At 28.2% G+C, this 19,699-nt stretch overlaps 1 protein-coding gene across 2 annotated transcripts; it reads left to right on the top strand.

Annotated features, from left to right (window-relative positions):
• The first annotated feature begins 13,010 nt into the window (after window positions 1-13,010).
• Window positions 13,011-18,237, top strand: LOC124841335 (putative transcription factor KAN2). Of its 2 annotated transcripts, none has more exons than XM_088104457.1 (6): window positions 13,011-13,936; window positions 14,103-14,179; window positions 15,363-15,408; window positions 15,573-15,732; window positions 17,250-17,310; window positions 17,696-18,237. In XM_088104457.1, exons 1-6 carry the CDS (start codon window positions 13,402-13,404, stop codon window positions 17,816-17,818), a joined length of 1,002 nt encoding a protein of 333 aa, XP_087960583.1. In that variant the 5' UTR covers window positions 13,011-13,401; the 3' UTR covers window positions 17,819-18,237. The 2 variants fall into 2 exon arrangements, with proteins under 2 accessions (XP_087960583.1, XP_047173542.2); XM_047317586.2 differs by having other exon boundaries at window positions 17,247-17,310.
• The last annotated feature ends 1,462 nt before the right edge of the window (window positions 18,238-19,699 follow it).

Raw genomic sequence — 19,699 nt, 5'->3', positions numbered from 1 at the left:
TTTTTTACACTAGTTAATTTTTCTCAGCTCATCTCCCTCCCTCTCCATCCGACTCTACCACAACCACCTCCGCCACCACCTCGAACACCTCCGCTGTGATCACGAGCTTCCCTGGCCAATGCGGCGATCTTGGCCATAATCGACATTGTAGAACACTTAGAAGTGAACACTGCGGCCGTCTTTCGCTTGGTCTCGAACAGGCTTGAGAGATCAAAGGCCGATGACATGGAGGAGATGAACTCGAAGGCGTTGAAGAACTTGGGGACCTTGGAATTGTTATTAGCCTCTTCCGTAATCGTCTTCTGCTTGTTGTCGACCTGACATGTGTCGGCAACGGAGGACAACAGAAGGCCTTTGCAGAACCAAGGGATGTGCGTGATGGAAGAGATAGACCGAAGTCGGAGATTTTGAGGTTTTCGTCATCGTCGAGGAGTAGATTCTCGGGTTTGAGATCGCGGTGAGAGACCCCTCTACCGTGGTAGTAATCAACGACGCTAATCAATTGCTGGAAATATTTGCGGGCCTGATCTTCTTTGAGTTTGCCTTTGGAGATTTTGGCAAAGAGTTCGTCGCCACGGACGTATTCCATGATCCACATATTTTCTAGAACAATATGTGAAATCCCGTAGAAAACCATTTTGCACTTCCCCCAGTGATTTGAACCCGTCTTACGCAAATCCTATAAACCATGAATGGCAGAACCTAAGTGATGATGGAGGTTCCAGCTCAACAAACAATCATCCATCAAACACAATTATATGTGCAGATAGAAATAATTTGCCAAACGAGGAAGCAAGTTCAAGAAGTGTGCCGATAAACATTGTAGAATACCCTATGTTTGTGCCTGCAACCAATTTAAGAAACGTGGTTAGAAATCTAGCTAGAGCTTCAAATAGTACAAATTTAAGAAACGTGGTTAGAAATCATAGCCACAAAGACCAAAATCTTCAAATAGTGCAACCAATGTCAATAGGCTTTGATCTCTCTGGCCTGATCGAGACCAAGTGGAAGACGACCGCAATGTTTACTTCCAAGTCTTCCGCGGTGTCGATTATGGCCAAGATCGTCGCGGCAGCCAGGGGGTTGAGTTTCACGGTGGCGGAGGTGAAGGACTTCAAGATTCGGCTCCAAGGGACGACTGTGGTAAGAAGGGATGACTCACTATCACAACGGAGGTATTCGAGGTGACGCCGGAGGTGGCTGTGGTAAAGTCGGAGGGAGAGGAGCTGGGAAAGATTAATTAGTGTCAGAAAAAAAAATGACGTGTCACCATTAGCCATCTTAGTTTATTTTTAAGGTCATTGGTTTTAGAGGACGAAAAATTATGGTTTCCTTAAGGAGAATGATCAAAATGTAGCTTAGTTTGGAAAAGAGACTTAAAAACAAATTCGTTTAATAGTTTAAGAACTAAAAACATATTTAACCCTTAATATGCAAATTGTGTTTTTACTTGTGTATTGACAGATGGCATAACACATTAATGTCGTTTCACACATTAACATTATTTTATCACCATAATTATATTTATTGATAATATTTTTAAAAGAATTATTTAAAATTTGACTTTTTAGTGTATATAAAAGATAAGATACCTTATTCTCCTCAAAATAATTATCAAAATTTGCTCCAAAGTTTAATTTAAGTTTAGATGTCTTAAATAATAACTAAATTTCAAATAAAATAATAAGTAATATGTAAATTAATATGTAAAATAATAAATTTTATTACAAAAATTATATTTTAATTCAATAAAATGTTGTAATATATATGTGTGTATATATATGTGTGTGTTAGTTAATTATAAAATAAATTTTTATATTAATATTATTCTTTAATTAAAATGCAAATAAACCTATTTTTTTTAAAATGAACTTAATATGACTTGTTTTAAAAAAAATATTTTTGTATATATAGTACAAATACAGTGATACTTTGTATTTATAATGTAGTAAAACATTTCAATTTTATAACAATAGAAAAGAAATAGAAAATAAATGAAACATTTGAATTTTATAACAATATACTTTGTACTTACATTTTTATTTTTATTCTATGGTCTTGTAAACAAATAAATTATTTGTTACAAGTTTTTTCACTTTATATTTTTATATTATATATGTAGATTATATATTATATATGTAGATTATATATTATATATAATGTATTTTTTCCAGCAAAATAAAAATAATCTAATATTAATTATATTTGCTCTTAGTCTCTTAATTTCATACAAATTAAATTTTGTTAGTATGAAATTTTGAATTAGTCCTCATTACATCTCGTTATCAAAATGTGCTAAATATTTATTAATGTGATAAACAACATTATTATGTGTGTTTTCAGGTACTTTGTAACACCTTAATGAAATATTATGTGTAAACAAATATATAGTACAATTTTTATAAAAATGTTCTTGTCAAATTTTTTTATTTTATTTTTATAGCATCGCGGAACAAAATCATAAACATATTATGTTTGTACATCACACAAGACAAATATTAATTGTCTTTTTCAAAACTAAAATTAAATACATTTAAATAAAAGGTTTAATCATTCTGATAGTCTCTGTTTATGTGTTGGGTTTTGTCAAATTAGTCTCTTTCTTTCTTTTTTTGTCTCAATTGAGTCCCCAAATGTGAAAAATCAGTGCAATCGGTCCTTGTCTTTAAATTTAGTTAACGAGGTTAAAATTAAAATAAGTTGTCGCTGTGACCTAGTTTTATTAAATTAAATAACAGATGGAGGGCATGATACGTGAAATATGATACATTAAACAGTGAAATATGATACATTAAACAATTAAAGAAATAGATTTTTGATAAAAATTGAAATTGGAAATCATGAAATTAGGGTTCTAATATTCCAAATTGGGAATACATTCATTGAGAGACAACTAAATTAGGATTGACAGAGGATCAAAATGGAGAGGGATTGAGCGAGGTTCTTCCTATTATTGTTTTAGGGATTGAGCGAGGTTTCTCTTGTATTGCCGTAGTGGATTTAGGCAAGGTGGCCTTCACATTTTGGATTTCATGGAAGTATGAGTTGGTTGAAGGAGATCTCCCCGAAGGAAGGAAGGAGGCATGATTTCTTTTCTTTCAAAACTTAAGGTTTCACGTGATTTGGGATTAGGGATTTTTATGCGATTTAAGGTTTTTTTTCACAATAACTGTCACGATTTGTCCATTGTGGTCCATGGCGGTGGTGCCAAGATGGTGTGAGGACTCTATGAATCCTAAATTTTTTTGCAACACCATCTATTACTATGTGCACCGATGCCAAATTAGAGCCAATGAAGGTCTTGGGTAGGAATTGACACTATTTTATTTTTGTTGATAAAGTGCAAACCATACTACTTAAATATTATTTCATGCATTTTCAAAATTAATATAAAAATTAACATAAAATAATTTTTATTCATTTTTTTAATACTTTCTACATACTAATACACATCGTAATTAATTATTTAAGCCACAAAATATAAAATAAAATATAAAATACTTTTATTTTCTGCGAATTTTAGTAAATAACATTTTTATCATATAAAAAATCTTTAATATTATTTAATAACGATAATAACATAACTTTTAAAAGAATATATATATTAAACTGCATAAACATTTGAGATATAAACAAAATTCAATTTCACATTTAAAAACTAAAAATATATTTATCTATTAAATTTATATATCAATTTTACGTATGTAAACAAAAAATACGTAAACCTAACCTAACTCACAGCACTACCATTATAAGAAATATATTAAAAGAATATAGTTGACATGTTAAAATATTATATTATAGTAGTCTCTTAATAAAGAACAAATATTACAATTAGATAATTTCTTAACTTATGATATCCTTTCCATTAAATAGACCTTAAAAATTAAGAAAATATTGAAAAAATAATTAAATTGTTTTTCATTTGGTTTCAATTATACTTTTTGTCTTTAGATGTTTTTATGTAAAAAGGAAGGACCAATTCAAATTATTTTTCTATTAATTGTTGTATTTAAGTAATAATATAAATACTCATAACTAAAATAAAAATTAAAAAAATATAAACAAAACAGATACTTTGGGATGTTTCGTTCAAAACGTATTGTGTTTTTTCTATAACATAACAAAAATAATAAAATTAGTTTTTTTCTAATGTGAAACTTCTTTTGTCATATTAATTACATATTTTTAATATTCAAACAAATTAATTATAAACAGAATGGATTTTGCTTACTTCGAAATAATTGAAAGTATACATTGGAAATGAACCTACGAAATTAATGTGTTTTTGGGAATTGAAGGCACATTTATTGTTACCTCAATCCAACACCACTCTCAGCTTCTACCTTTTCTGGTTGGAATGTGAAAAAGTCCGTTCAACAACATTTTAATGATAAAGCAAATATACCATATCTTTCAAATCGATAAATCAATGTTTTTGTATTTTCTTATGGAACCATATTTAATAATTATATATGTATGGTTGAAAATTAAGAATTTGTTCATTTTTATTCAAAGGCAGTGAAAAGAATCATTGTTAAGATTAAAAACAAAAAATAAAAGTAAATTTATTTTGTTATAGAACTATTTTTTTATTTTCTCGGTATAACAATTATTATAAATCAAATATTCCGGTCAAAGTTAATGTGGTTTGAAATAAAAGAAAATATTTTAATTTAATTTTTTCTCTATTCTTCGTTTTTCTCTTCTTCTTCTTTTCAAACATTTTTTTCTAATATTTATCTATTTTTGTATTTAGTCACTTAAGAATTAATATGTGATCCACTTTCAAGACAGTAAGTTATTAATTATTTTATAGATTTTACCTCATTTTATTTTTTTATATAATTTTGTTATCAATTTTAGTAAAGTTAGTTGAAAAACAGATAATCTCAACTACATACTAAAATTTTGTTATATTTTGATATTTTGTTTCAGGTCCTTAGTTTTGAGTGGTCTACTAGTGTTTGTATTTTTTAATGTTTGTCTTAAGGATAATCATAGTAAGTAAGAGAAGTTATTATGTTTTTGTTATAGAATATTAGGATAGGTGAACTACATATGAAGGAAAATTGGTAACTATATTTATGTTCATATACAGTGATCATGATTGATTGAAGATCTATGTAAATATTTGAACTTTAGTATTGTTAAGTTTTGTTTGACGAAGGATTATTTAAAATGTTTTGAATTTGATATTGTTGTTGATACGTTGATATGGTAACTAAAATATGCATGTGAATTAAATGATTTTTGTGATTTAAGTTTAGAATCTTCTTTATGATAGTTTACAATATTGATGAGTATAAATAAGCATACATTAAATTAAGAGACAAAGATTTAATTTGAGTAAAAAATGATGATTGAGTAAATTATAATTTGAATTCATCATTTGAATTGTTTAGAAAATTGCATTATTAAAATGCTTTAGAAATTATTCTTGAAAGTTTGTTTGATTTTGTTGTTGGAACTGATTTTGTTGATATTTTCACTTAAACGATACTCTTTTGACTCAAGCGAAAATATAGTTGAAAATAACTTTGCTTTTAGTCTTATTTTCACTAGCAGGACAACTCAACACAAATTTTGCCTCATTTTTACTCAAATAAACACATTTTCGCTCAAACAAGATTAGATGGTGAAAAGTTGAAGTATGAGTTTTTACACCCATAACATGTGTAAATGTGTGACTTGGGTTGTGATAAACTTATATTGATTTCATGATTTGTGGGTTTGTTTGTAAATCTATATCTCGAATTTGATAAGATATTAATATATAGTAGGATGTACTTACGAGTGTTTTAAAAGACATGAATTGATATTCTGCTTGTTGAATATCTTTAATGAATAATATCCATATGTGATCTTTATGATTATTTTAATATCGGTGTTTTCATGAGATTGAATTGTTTTAAGTTGTCTAATTATAATGTTTTCTATATATATTCTCAAAGTTAAAAATTTGTTCAATAATTTATCTTTGCATATATTATTGTGATATCACCTACTATGAGAATACTATGTATATAAACAAATATAGGTGAAAAAGCACGAACACTGTATACACAAACAAAGTATAGGTAAAAAATATAAGAGCAACTTTCTTAATAAAAATATATAGAATTTTGCTTTTAATTTGACTTATCTTTTATATATATATATATATATATATATATATATATATATATATATAATGTAAATTTAAATTATATTTTTTTATTGATATAAGTTTTGTATCAGTCTTTGAGTTTATAAGTAAATAGTCTAGGATGTTACATGCTAAACATAGTTTAATTTGCAAATATCATAATTTATAATTCAACCTAAAAATTTGTCACATGTAAGATGAGTGATGCACTTAAAAAAAGTTAAAGTCCAATAAAGACAATTAAATTAAAAAATAGTAGAAGTAATTACTGTAAATTTATATTTATTAAATATATATTTAATTTTATCACAATTTTAAGCGATTGATCTTTTTAATCAACAATTGTAAATGCAATTTAATGGGAAGTGAGTATCTATAAGAATCAATTCCAAATTTATCAACAACATAAATGCACTTTACCATTTAAAGTGCATCTTCTCAGTTTTTATTTTTTTTCTTTAAAACGTCAAATCGATGTATTTAAGACCTTAGAAATGTTTACGGAAGAAATGTTTACGGAAGACGTACCACTCATTTTTTATAAAGAAGTCAAATACATTAGGAGAGTGGATAAATGTTGATATAATATATCTTTTTTCTTGAATACAACAAATAATATTAAATGTCAAATGCTGAATTTTCTTTTTCATTTGTATGGTGCCTTACTTAAAGAAGTATTTAAATGCTTTGAAAGTATATTTGAAGAACTTTTTTCTCAACATTGTTAAAGAATTTGTTTCACCAGTGCATGTAGACTTCATTTCAAAATTAAATTTATACGACGTGTTTGACAATCCACTTTATATATTAATATTGAAATTTGAATAAAAATATTTTAAAATTTCACCAAGTAATAGGTCAAACAAAAGAATTTAAATCGTGTTTTATCCATGAGAGTAGACAGTTTTATCAAATGACAAAAGAAAATATTATTGTCTTGGAATAACTTAGTTTTAAAATGTGACTATAAAATTGTACACGTTTTTTGAACATAATTATGAACAATTGACTAAAATATATTGACAACTCTATTTTAAGATATTCCAAATCTTTGAATTTAAATTTGTAAGAATCTAAATTACTTCTATAAAAAAAATAGGATTTAGATTTAAAATCTAATTGTATTTATAACTATTTAAATTATTTTCATACTATATATTGATTTAGATTGGATTTTTAAAACTCCACTCCAAAATCGCTCTATAGTTTTGTATAATGAATTCATCTTATTATTATGAAGTTGAGGTTTATAAACATGAAATGCTTATAATGAATTACATATTAGATATTTTGTTTATTTACTAAAATGGTGATTTTTTTTGACTTTTATGCAAATGGACAAAATTAAAAAAATTAACGAGACTGGTTAAGTCGTATTAGGGTTGCAAAATGTTTCGGCTTTTGCAACTATACTCAGTCCAACCCTTTTCAATGGTGGTAGGCCAAGCCGAACCGCAACCCATGGAGGTTCGGCCAATCCTCCAGAAATGGAGCTGAGGCTGATCCTGAAAAGTTAAAAGTCATGACTGTTTGGCCATTCCCTGCCAACATTAAACAACTTTGAGGTGTTTTTTGGCCTTCCAGGGTTTTATGATAAGTTCATTTGTGGACATGCTTCACATTTCCCTTAACAAAGTTATTAAAGAAAGATAATTTTTGCATACAACAAAATCTCAAGAGGCCTTTGAGCTACTTAGACAAGGTATGGTGTCTGCCCTAGTTCTTCACAATTATCTTAAGTTACAACATGAACAAAAAGTGACAACAATAGTCAACTCACTGATGCAAAAACCCTATTCAACATAGTTGAAAATGAAACATATATATGTTTAGGCTTCACTTATATGAGAATAGGCATCTAAAAGTTCTCATTAGTTTAAAAAAATGTCATTGTTACTTTTTTATTTTATTTTTTACTAGGTTTAGACTTCAATTATTTTTAAAACCAAAGCTTAAACATCTCATTAGGGTTAATTCTTGTGAAAATTTACACTCATGCCATCTTCATGTTGCATTGCCTCACTGTAGAGAAGTTGCGTTCTTTTTCTCCTTATTCTTTTTTTGCATTTTTGTTGCAGAGAAGTTATATTGCACTTGGGTTGACACAAGAACTATATGTTAAATTCATAGAATATCATAAATTATAATTGTATTTCAATAGTCTGAAATATTAACTATTTACCGTTGGCGCAGTGAACTACAACTTCTTTTTAGAGAAGATATATATCTCCTACAACCTCAAATAAGTCTTAACCACTTTGTAAAAGTTAAATGTTTATTGAAATTTGTGTTTAGTATGAAATTTAGTAAAGTTAAATTATAATTATTAGAAAAACTTACGCTATTAGTGTAATTTAATTGCTAAAGTGTTAGGTTTCTTATGTAATGAACACAAGAGAACCACAAGAAATTATTAAGGAAAAATTACTAGCAATTGCCAATGACCCCTGCAGATTTAAACAATACGAGTGTCAAATAAGTTTTACATAAATATAATTTAAGTAATAAAAACATAATTATTATTGTAAATAAGGTGTTAAGTAGATTTTCTTTCCCTTTTCAAAGGCCTCTAATGGGTACTTTTGCACCTTTTCACCTTTATTTTCAACTCCTTGAATGACAATAAAAGGTCAATAAATCCATATATGTTATAATTCTTCCTCTCAATGCATATATGATGTAAATACTTTAAACATTGAAAATGAATAATATTAGAATAACATATTGAATATATTCAAACTTGATAAAGGTAAAAATTTACTTACTGCAACCAAACTTGTAATACTAATGTACATAACATATTAATGCTAGAAAGAACTTCAAAAACATCTTTCTGACATATAAAAAAGGGAGGCGTGATATCCTCTTTGTGACTTCAGGAGACATTTATAACTCTACAGGTGTTAAAGAGATCTTCGCTGCCAATCCACCCAGTTCTAGAATTTTCCGTTGTGGAGGTTGTGGCGACTATGGTGGTTCTGACAACAATCCATTCACATCTTTCTTTTATGCTCCAACCTGGTGTGTGTGTGTGTGTATATATATATATATATATTTTAAAACTTAAATAAGATTAGATACACCAATAAAAAAAGAAAGTGCATAACTGAAAATACTAAGGACAATTACCTTCTTTACAATTGTTTTTGTTAATCTATTTGGCCAAATGATAAAATTTTCGGAGATTTTCCCACTGTCTCAACCTCCTGAGTAGGCACCGGGACTTCAGCAGTAATAATAACTTCAAGGATGACATATTTGATGAGAAAGATGGAGTTTCACTAATATCAATAATAACTTCATTATTATCATCAAAATCATGCATTGTTCTGTCTTGGAGCACCACTTACTGTCTATTGTTTACGGGATCAATGACATAAAACACTTGTTTTTTGTGAGATGCCATGACTAATGACTCTTCAATATTTATTCATTTTCTAGGTTAACTAATGTAAAATCTAGATCATTGATGCATAAATCCATTTACATATAATGTTTTAAGTAAGATTAAATCAATTTTTTTTCATATACTTATACAATTTTCCTTTTTTCCTTTTGTAATTTTTATTCCCATCTCCTATTGTTTAATAAATAAAAGTTAGAAAAATTATTTCAAAAGTTTTAACAAAATTAAAAACTATAGGTAAATATTTTCTCATTACAAAAACATATAACTTTATTTTTTTCCCCTCCTTCCCTTTATTTTAATGAAATTAAAAAAAAGCCAATTCAAAAATCGGTTGCCTGTAATTAAGTTCCCATTACCAACATGACCATTATTAAACATAAAGTACGTCGGAATTCCACTGCTTAAGGATCAAATTCTGATTTCTTATCAACAAAATTAAAATACAAATGGATTTGGAGTCAGTTTTTCAGAAACTGAGTTCCCACTGGCTGGATCAATGTTCACCAAATTTATGTTCGGAACTTGATTTCCAAGAAATCGAATTTCGAACTATAGCCTAGCCAACGTTCATGAAATAGAAGATCAAAATTCGATTGTCCAAATAGTGAATTCTAACCTGAAAAAAAAAAAACTTAATACATGTTTAAAACTTAATTTTCGAGAAACTGACTTGTGAACTATAATCCAACCAATTTCATTTCAGAATATAGCATGTTTCCCCATCTTATGTATATATAACTTTCATTCAGACGAATTTGGCTGGACTCCCACAAATATAAAAATCATTTCATCTTATATACATATAAATATAAAAATTATTTCATTTTATATACATATAATTTTTTTATCGTCCAAAATTTTACAAAACAGTGCAAATATTACTACATTATTTTTCTCCATCTTAAAATATTATATTACTTTATTTAAATATACTATTTTTAATTAAACTCGAAATGAAAAAAAAAAGTTCAGGAAAAAAACGAAACCAATCCTGTTTAGGTTTGGAATTCCTGACAACCAAATTCTCACTTGCAAGCAAAACCATTCTATATAAGTAAATATCATCTACAGTGGACAATCTGGATAATTCTGTTTCTGAACAGTGCCATTCTTTTCTCATAAATGTTCTAACCATATATAATTATATATTCTTCTTCCTTCAGTTAATACTTTGCTTTCCATTCAAGAGTTAGTTAACAGTTAATCAGATATAACCAGATTTTTTCAATTTATTTGAATTTTTTATCCAAAGATTTCATACAATTTTCATTTTTTACAAAAGAATGTCAAGTGAGTTAATCTGCTCTGTACAAGTTAGTTTATAGGTGGATTTAACTGATTGTTATAAATCAAAATTTTTATAATCTAATTTAATTCCTCAACGATATAGATTAGATAAGTTGATTCACATGTTTTATTTTTTAATTTATTTTATATTTATTATTATATAATTAAAGTGAATTAATTTGATTTATTTTATTAATGTAGGAAAATTAGATTATTAACTTATTTTTTTAAATATAATTAAAATGATAATTTATATAATTTGATAAACCAATAAATTAAATATCCAAAATATATAAACATTATTAGATAATATTTTAATATTTAAAAAATCATATTATTAACCTACATAATTTTAATAAAAATAATAAAATACTATTATTATAGATTAATCTATATTTAACCTAAATTCATTTAAATCAATATTAAGTAAGTTGTTGAATTTAATTCATATTTAAAAAAAATTAAATTTTTTTCCATCTGATCCAAATTAAATGCATGATAAACCAAACTCACTCATAAATTTTAAAACAATCTTCTTATATTAATGTTTTCTTTTTGGGTTTTGTGTCTCTTTTATTATGTCTATCTTATTGGTATGTGTGTCTCAATAGAAGTCAAATATACGTGCAGTCGCAGGTACATTCTATAATGGAAAGACAAATTTACCCTTCTAAAATAATTAATTTCAATTTTCTGTACAGAAGATAGAGGGTATATTTGACTTTAAAATTTTGTCCTCGATTTGAACGCATACGTGTATGTATAATAATCATATACCTTTGATTTGTTGGTTCATTATAATAGAGAAAGTGACAACAATATAAAAGAATGCATGATGTGATTTTCAAAGAATTAGGTATTGCTTATTTCAGGAATCAAATTTCGAAAATAAGTTCTTCCATGGTGACATTTTCTCAGAGAAATATTTTTATCAAGAATTTATATTTAGCAACATTTCTAAATATGTTGGTTAAGTTTTAACGTTTTTAGAATATTTTTAAAAATTGAAATAATTTATGTAAAGTTATAATTTTCTGGGAAATATTTTCTCACATTTTTATTGTAATATAACTTAAGTGCTCTTTTATTGTGTAAGAAAATCACGGTCTTACTACTTAATATCATACATATTCAGAAATAAATTTTTTTAAAATTCACAATAATTAAACACAACAATAATGCCAAGTTCGCATAATTACTTATAAATTTTCAATTCATGAAACAACCACATTTTTTTAGGACCAGATGAGTGGTAGGTTGGTCCTGAAATTTATAGTTTAGGACAAAACAGCTTTTATCTTTAAATATATATTATATTGAAACTTGGCACATGTATCTTTAAATAGTTTAGTTTCTACATAATTTGGATTTTTTTTATTTGTGTTTCTTGTTAAAAGATAAATAAACAGTTTTAATTATAAGTTATGAAAAAAAAAATCGTTCATGAATTTATATAATACATTAATAAGGACTGATATAGTCATACTTTTTTTATTATGTCATAATTTAATATAAAACTAGAATAAAATAATAGTTCCAATTTATTTTTATAAATAACAAAAAAATAAATTTTGGTGTTTTTTTTAGAATCTATATTCTCTAGCATGTTTTTTTCCTGAGATGTGCTCTTAAAATATACTGATTTTTAACATTTTAAAATATATTGGTAACATTTATAATATATTAATATTAGTGTATTTTGAAAATGTAGTAAAAAATAACATTAAAAATGTTAGAAATATAAGTATTAGTTTACGTTTTATATTGACAAAGATGAGAAAATTGAACATATATATAAAGTAATCTTTAAAATTTGAAGTTAAAATAATATCAATATTTTATATGAATTATATCTATGTAGGACTATTATTAGCCTCCTCTCCTATGTGAGTCTCAAGTGTAAAATAAGAAATGTAATTCTTTCTTGTTAGCTGAGAAAAGAGAAGCAGAGTTAAGTTGTATGTTATAAAGTTAAGTAATAAGCATGTGATATAGGAAATTATTTTAGTTTTCATATTTTAAAAATGCAATATTTATAAAAAGGAATAAAAGTTAAAAACCTAATTCCATTTCCTTTTGTCACCCTTTTCTTCCTTTCTTACCCTACTACCCCACCCCCACGTCCACAAAAGCAAATAACACACACTCAATCTCTCTCTTCCTCAACTCAACTGTCATTTTCTCACACATACTTCACACGAAACAAACAACATTTCACTTCCATATACCTCTTTCTCTTTCTCTCTGTTTACAGTTTCTCTTTTAAATCTCAAATCTCTTCTCTGCACTGCAACAAATCAAACACCTTTAGAATATCCATTCACTCACCTTTTTCTTCCACATCAAAACACCCTCTCATTCGTCTTCCTCATCCTTCAAAATTTTCTTAGCACAACAAAAGGAAATTGAGCTAGGAGAAACAACAACTTCGAACAAGAAGAGAAGAGAAAAGAAGGAGAAGGAGAAGAAGTACTTACCACAATATTACAGATATTTGTTATACACACATAGTTATAGATAGATAGATAGATAGATAGAGAGTTTGTCCTTTGAAAAGATGGAACTATTCCCAGTACAGCCAGATTTGTCCTTGAAAATTAACCCTCCAAACACCAAACCCACATCAAGTAATTGGAACAAGAGAAGCACAGAAGATGAGATGGATTTGGGGTTTTGGAAGAGAGCTTTGGAATCAAAAACAGTCAAAACAGACCTCTCCCTCTCTAATCCAAGGGCTTTTTCTTCTTCTTCTTCTTCTTCTTCTTCAAACACCAACACCCCTAACCCCAACCCAATCCTTATCCATCATCACTTCCAAAACAACACTGCTAATACTAACAAACACAACCCCATCCAACAAAACCATTTCTTTCAGCACCAAGACCTAGGTTTTCTCAGACCCATAAGAGGAATCCCACTCTACCAAAATCCTCCTTTCTCATTTCCTCCCACTTCTTCAACCCCTTTCCTTAACCCAGCCTTCCTCTCACGCTTCCCTCCCAAGCGTAACATCAGGGCTCCCAGGATGCGTTGGACCACTGCACTCCATGCTCGCTTCGTCCATGTCGTTCAACTTTTGGGTGGCCACGAAAGTAATCATCCTTTCATTATTTCCCTTGTTCTCTTTTCCTTTTCCCTCCTCTTTATCTCCCATAACTTTGCTTTTCACTTTCTTTTATCGTCAAAACACACAAACAGATAAAATATATGGATCTTCATTCCTTCTAACCACTGCATTTTCTTTCTAATTTGGTATAGGGGCTACACCCAAATCAGTTCTCGAGCTAATGGATGTAAAGGATCTCACTTTAGCCCATGTTAAATCTCACTTGCAGGTAATCTCAAACTTAAGTTTATCATTAATCTGTCTATATTATTACTAATTAATCCCATCTCTCTTAATCTTGACTTCTTTTCATTGTTAATCTTTGTATTATTCACTTTAGTTAAAGTTGGGTACAGTTCTTAATTGACTTCGGTAAAAAAACCTACATTATATCTGTCGCAAATTCCAATGGTTTCCTTGCAGAGGGTCTCTCGTATCATTTACTATTTCATCTGTTGCCTCTGCTTCTGCAAGCTACTGATAAACAGCTTTTTCCTTGGAAGAATGAACCATCCATGTTGAGAGAGAGAGAGAGTGAGAGAGTCAGAAAGAGGTTTCCATAAACGAGTAAGACAAAACCCTGCAATTCAAAATGAGTCGCAGCGAATCCGAGACTTCAGTCCATAGCTATAAAGAAACATATATTAGTATTATTATATAAACTGCCAAAGAAAATGGGGAAAAAAATAATAGCAAGTACAAAACACCATCATTTCTCAATGATCCCTTCCTCAGTTATGTTTTTTAACCACACCAGTTCTAACCATGGTTAGTCACATGCTTCCATGCATTCCCTTCCCAACTTCACATGTTCCTCAAGTCACTGTCCTCGACATAACTATTTTATTTTAAAAATAAGATTTTTCACAGATAAAAGTCACGAGATTAATCTTTTCAAAAAGTAAAATACCCCTTTCTTTTTAGGTCTTGCTTTATTTCCATAATCTGAAATTAAATTCATGTATGCTTAAACATATCAATCCTTGTAGTTTTCAATGCTTCTATATATATATATGTACTAGAACTTCAATGATTGATTAGTAAAACAAGTTTGATATTATTCTCACACAGGTTTTCAATGTTGTTGTTATCTCTGGTTTTCTTTCTTTCTTCTTATCATACACTTTATTTTTCTCACTTGCCTTCTTATCTCTCATTTCTTCAATGAGATATCTACTAAAGAACATATTCTGATGATGAAGGTTTTCCAGTGCCTATAAATTAATGTTTTTATGTGATGTATTATACAATTAAATAAACATGACTCACTGTTGTATACTTTTTGTTTTATATATTTTCTATTTAAAAATATTAATTAATGCAAAAATATTTCCTAAACATGCATGCATGTTCTAAATAACTTACATAATGTAGCTTCTTTCCTGCGCTAATTATTCACAAATTCAAATCAGATGTACCGAACAGTGAAAACTACTGATAGAGCTGCGGCATCATCGGGTAAGTGACTATATATATATATATATATATAGAACTTGTATTTAGTTTGAAAACAAATCTACTAGTATATACTATTTTTGGTAAGTAGTAACCTTGTTCTTCCTAATTTTTTTCTCTCACTCTTTTTTCATTTTCTTGTTTAAATTTGAATTAATTATAATTAGGGCAATCTGATACTTATGACAATGGGTCTTCTGGAGATACTTCTGAAGACTTGGTGTTTGATAGAAACTCTCCAAGGAGGTCTGATCTATCCATTAGGCAGGCAAGAACAAGTGTTAATCAAGATATTGGAAATGGTGGCCTTTGGAACAACTCTTCAAGGTAATGGCGTTATGCTAATTACGATGAATAATATGTTAAGATACTTAGTTAGAAAGTTCTATATAACTATATAAGCCTACTTTGAGAACTTTTTCTTGTCAACTTTATCCTTCTTATAACCCTTGAAAGATTTTAGATTGAGATTTTGGTGTTGCAAAATGCATCGTTTTCACTTGCAAATATGCAATTGCAGTTGACAATGTAATTGCAAAGTTATATATAAAATAGTGTGCTTTTTTCTTTAGCAAATGTACGAAGGATCAATCGTCGTATATATGCAATATGTAAATAGACGGTTTTTGGATTCAAAATACATGAACAGGTCACCACATTTCAAGTTGTATAAAACCAATATATTATACGTCTGAAATTGTGAATAATTTAATCACTAAAAATGTGTTTGTTTCTTCACTTAAATTGAATGCTCATCTATATATTAGTATATAGGAGGTGGTTGTTTTAGTTATGTAAGTTAAAAATAATCAAAATTAATAAAAACTATGATCATTAAACTCATACCTAACACAGTTTGAACTTATAATAAATATCTCATTTTTTTTCCTAAAGTGTTTATGAGGAATTTTTCCTCAAGTATTTGTGAAAAAGTTTTTCCTAACGTACTAATAATTTATTATTACCTATTCCTCTAAAAAAAATTACAAATAACACGTTATTGTGAATGTTAGCAAAAAAAAAAAAGAATATTTTTAGTGGGTCTTTTATTATGATCATGACCAAAATTTAAAGTAATATATTTTGGTTGTTTGAATTTATTTGTTGGAAGTAAAACGTTATATATTTCATTTTATCTTTAAATAATGAAAAATTATTCTTTAACATACTTAAATTTTTTATATTCATTTAATACTATTTTTATTTATTTTTTAATTTCTTTTTTCTTGAACAAATATAAAAATTATATTTTTATAATTATTTTATCACGTGTTATGATCCATTAATTTTAAATAATACTAATGTAATGAGCGGAATTCATGCATCAGAAAATCTGTCTCTGAGCTTAGCCCATTGATACAAAGAAAGCAAGGGTCGAAAAATCAGAAAAGGTGTAAATCATGTCAGTTTGCTTTGTTGTATCTGTTCTGAAACGATGATGAGGTCCAAAACTCCATGATGGGGTAATAATACACTCTCTCTGCAAGCAAGTGGGTGAAAAAGGAAGTAAAAGAATCCCATTCCAAGACATTAGATTTTGATGATTGCATATAAATCCACCTCAGAAAGAGAGATATCTCTTTCCTTATGATTTGGTGGGGTCCTACAACTAGGAAACTTAGTCTTAAAGCCAATCACCATAGCTACAAATCATGGTGCCAAACAAAGTCATTTTACCCTTTGAGATGCGTTAGCTATCACATGCCATGGCTTCAACTTTATTTCAGAGAGCAGAAGAAGCTATAAATAAGACAGTAAAAGATTGCTTTCTTTCCTCAGAATGCTTTTCTTCTTCATGCCTTTCAGTAATGGGAAATATTCTTTCCATGTGTTTCTTGTAGCAGGCAAGCCTTCTTGCATGGGAAGCCAAACCTTGATTCCATTGGGAACGTGCCTTCTGTTGAGGTTTGTATAATGTTACTCAACACCCCTTTATCACAAAATCTGTCCTTTTGTTTAGGATTAAGTAGTTCTTTGAACTCATATATATGTTCACAATAAAAGAGAACACGTTCTATTCTTTTCGTTTAGCCTTGTACATTATGGAGACAAGGAAAGGAATAATTACACACTTTTCAAAAAGTTGCTTTCTTGCTCACAAATTCAACCTGCTGCTAGACCTATCTTTTTCACAGAGATGCTAATTACAAGGGTAAATTCATATTTATGCCAATCTTTATTGAAAAACACTACAGAAACTTAAACCTACCCAACTTGACTCAGATAAAGGGTTGCATCTGGCACATGAAACATGCAAATTCTGATCTTCATTTTCTTTGGTTTATTGAAGGGAATGGATCCAAAGGGCCAAAGCAATGAAATATCAGATGGAAACTCATCCTCAGACATTGCAGAATCAAGTGGCAAGAAGCTAAATTTGGATTTGGAGTTCACCTTAGGTCGATCACTTTGAGGTCTCTCTGGTGAATAATGCTATATTCATTTTGAAATATATAAATCATTATTATATATATATGTGTCTAGAATCACAAGAGCTATAGATAGCAGGAATAAGAATCAGGTACCCGCAAAGAAAATGAGAGAAAAAGAAAGCTGAAAAGAATAGAAAAGAAAGGATTAAAAAAAGTAAAAGTAGCTAAAGAAAGACAAGGAGACAAGAAAGACAGAAAGAAAGCAACAAAGAAGAGGGTGGGAAAGAAAAGCACGTCCTTCCAATCAAAGCTCTTTGTGATATTCAAATATATATTAATTTCTCAGTAAGTATATTAATTCTAATTTATTATTGTATATTTGCAATCTGACAAACGAATGTGCAGAAAAAGAGAGCTTTAGATATCTTAAAGTATGAAATGATACTTGATAATTGCAACACAGGACTTTACATTATGAATATTTTAATATGGAGTTGGGTTCCTGATGTTCAATCTGGGCACAGTCAGCAAGAAAATATGAACATAGGGAAATGGTTAAAAAATTGGAATAAAGTGATAAAAAGAATACCAGTATAGTAAAGGTACAAAAGGGACAATAATAAGGTGAGATCTTATAAAAGAATAATATTCTTCATTTCCTAGGAAATTGCAAATCATGGCAAAATCATTTGGTTTCTGTACCTAAAATCAAGTAATCTCATTTGTCTTTCCATTTCCCCAGTTTTCTTACATTAACTAAACCTACTAAATTAATTGTTTTAGTTTACTAATTACTATTAGTTGACTTAATTATTCTACAACACATGGTAGTTCTATGCCGTTCATTGTTTCTTAAACAAAGTCCACAATAATGATTAATTTGACATTATTAATTGTACAACGACGATTTAAAGTATTATATATAGGCAACTTTGTCAAAAAGTTGATTGATTTAATACATGCATGACCAAGTCTTTTCTTTTTTTTTATTAACATTAACAAGCTGGACAGTATTTTATAATTGATAACTAATAATTCATTTAAGCTCGTAAACTAAACAACACATGTTAATCTGTAATTGTTAGTCGGTAAATACTGTACAAAAACTCTCTCCATAGAAAAAAAATAAAGTGATGAAAATATGACATAGAAAAAGAGTGGATAAATTTTCATTTTCAGTTATTTTTTTTATATTTTTATTTTTCTTCGTCTGCATATTTCAATTTATTTATTTATTTTTATTATTTATTGTTTCATTTAGCTGATTTTTTTGTTATACCAAGTGGATTATGAAAATGTAGTCTTAGTTACACATAAGGCTAATTTGTACTATAACTTAAAAAAGGTGGATAGGTTACTATTATAAATTAAAAAATCTTTCAAGTACTAATTTTTGCGAGGTTCATGCATACACAAACATTTCATACATAACTTTTGTATTTATAAAAAAGAGAAATTAAAAAAACAAAATAATGTGTACAAAATGTGTGTAAAAATTTATTAAGTATCAAAATAATAGTATCCTTAATTCAAGGACGCTTGGTATTTTATCATTGAAAGCAAGTAATGAAAGCAAAGAATGGTTATATGAAGAATTGGTGAATTCTAAATCTCGTAATCTAGCTCAATCCAACTTCATAAAAATATATAAAATATTATTTGTTTAATAATTTTACGATGAATATATTATTTATATATATTAGCAACATTTTCAGTATCTTATAAATATTAAAAAATTATTGTGTATTATCTTGTATTATTTTCTGTTAGCTCACTCTTACATGTTGTGGTTGTGGTTTTCACTTGTAATGATCGTTTTTATACGATAGCAAATGATGCTATAGATGATGCTGGTCTTGTGTAGAGTGAGGATATACGTGAAAAAGTAGTATGAGAATTTTCAAAATGTTTTGAGAAAGTAA

Source organism: Vigna umbellata, chromosome 1, assembly GCF_029865625.1.
Source record: "Vigna umbellata cultivar VRB3 chromosome 1, Vumbellata_1.0, whole genome shotgun sequence".
NCBI lineage: Eukaryota > Viridiplantae > Streptophyta > Magnoliopsida > Fabales > Fabaceae > Vigna > Vigna umbellata.
The sequence above is the reverse complement of the archived record's forward strand: the minus strand, read 5'-3'. Positions and strand labels throughout refer to the sequence as shown.

Bases quoted from the DNA above. Each gene is read 5' to 3' on its own strand.
- LOC124841335 (XM_047317586.2), top strand. From the start codon at position 13,402: ATGGAACTATTCCCAGTACAGCCAGATTTGTCCTTGAAAATTAACCCT. The intron at 15,733-17,246 runs GTAATGGCGTTA...TGTTTCTTGTAG, and splicing joins CTTTGGAACAACTCTTCAAG to CAGGCAAGCCTTCTTGCATG. The intron at 17,311-17,695 runs GTTTGTATAATG...GGTTTATTGAAG, and splicing joins GGAACGTGCCTTCTGTTGAG to GGAATGGATCCAAAGGGCCA.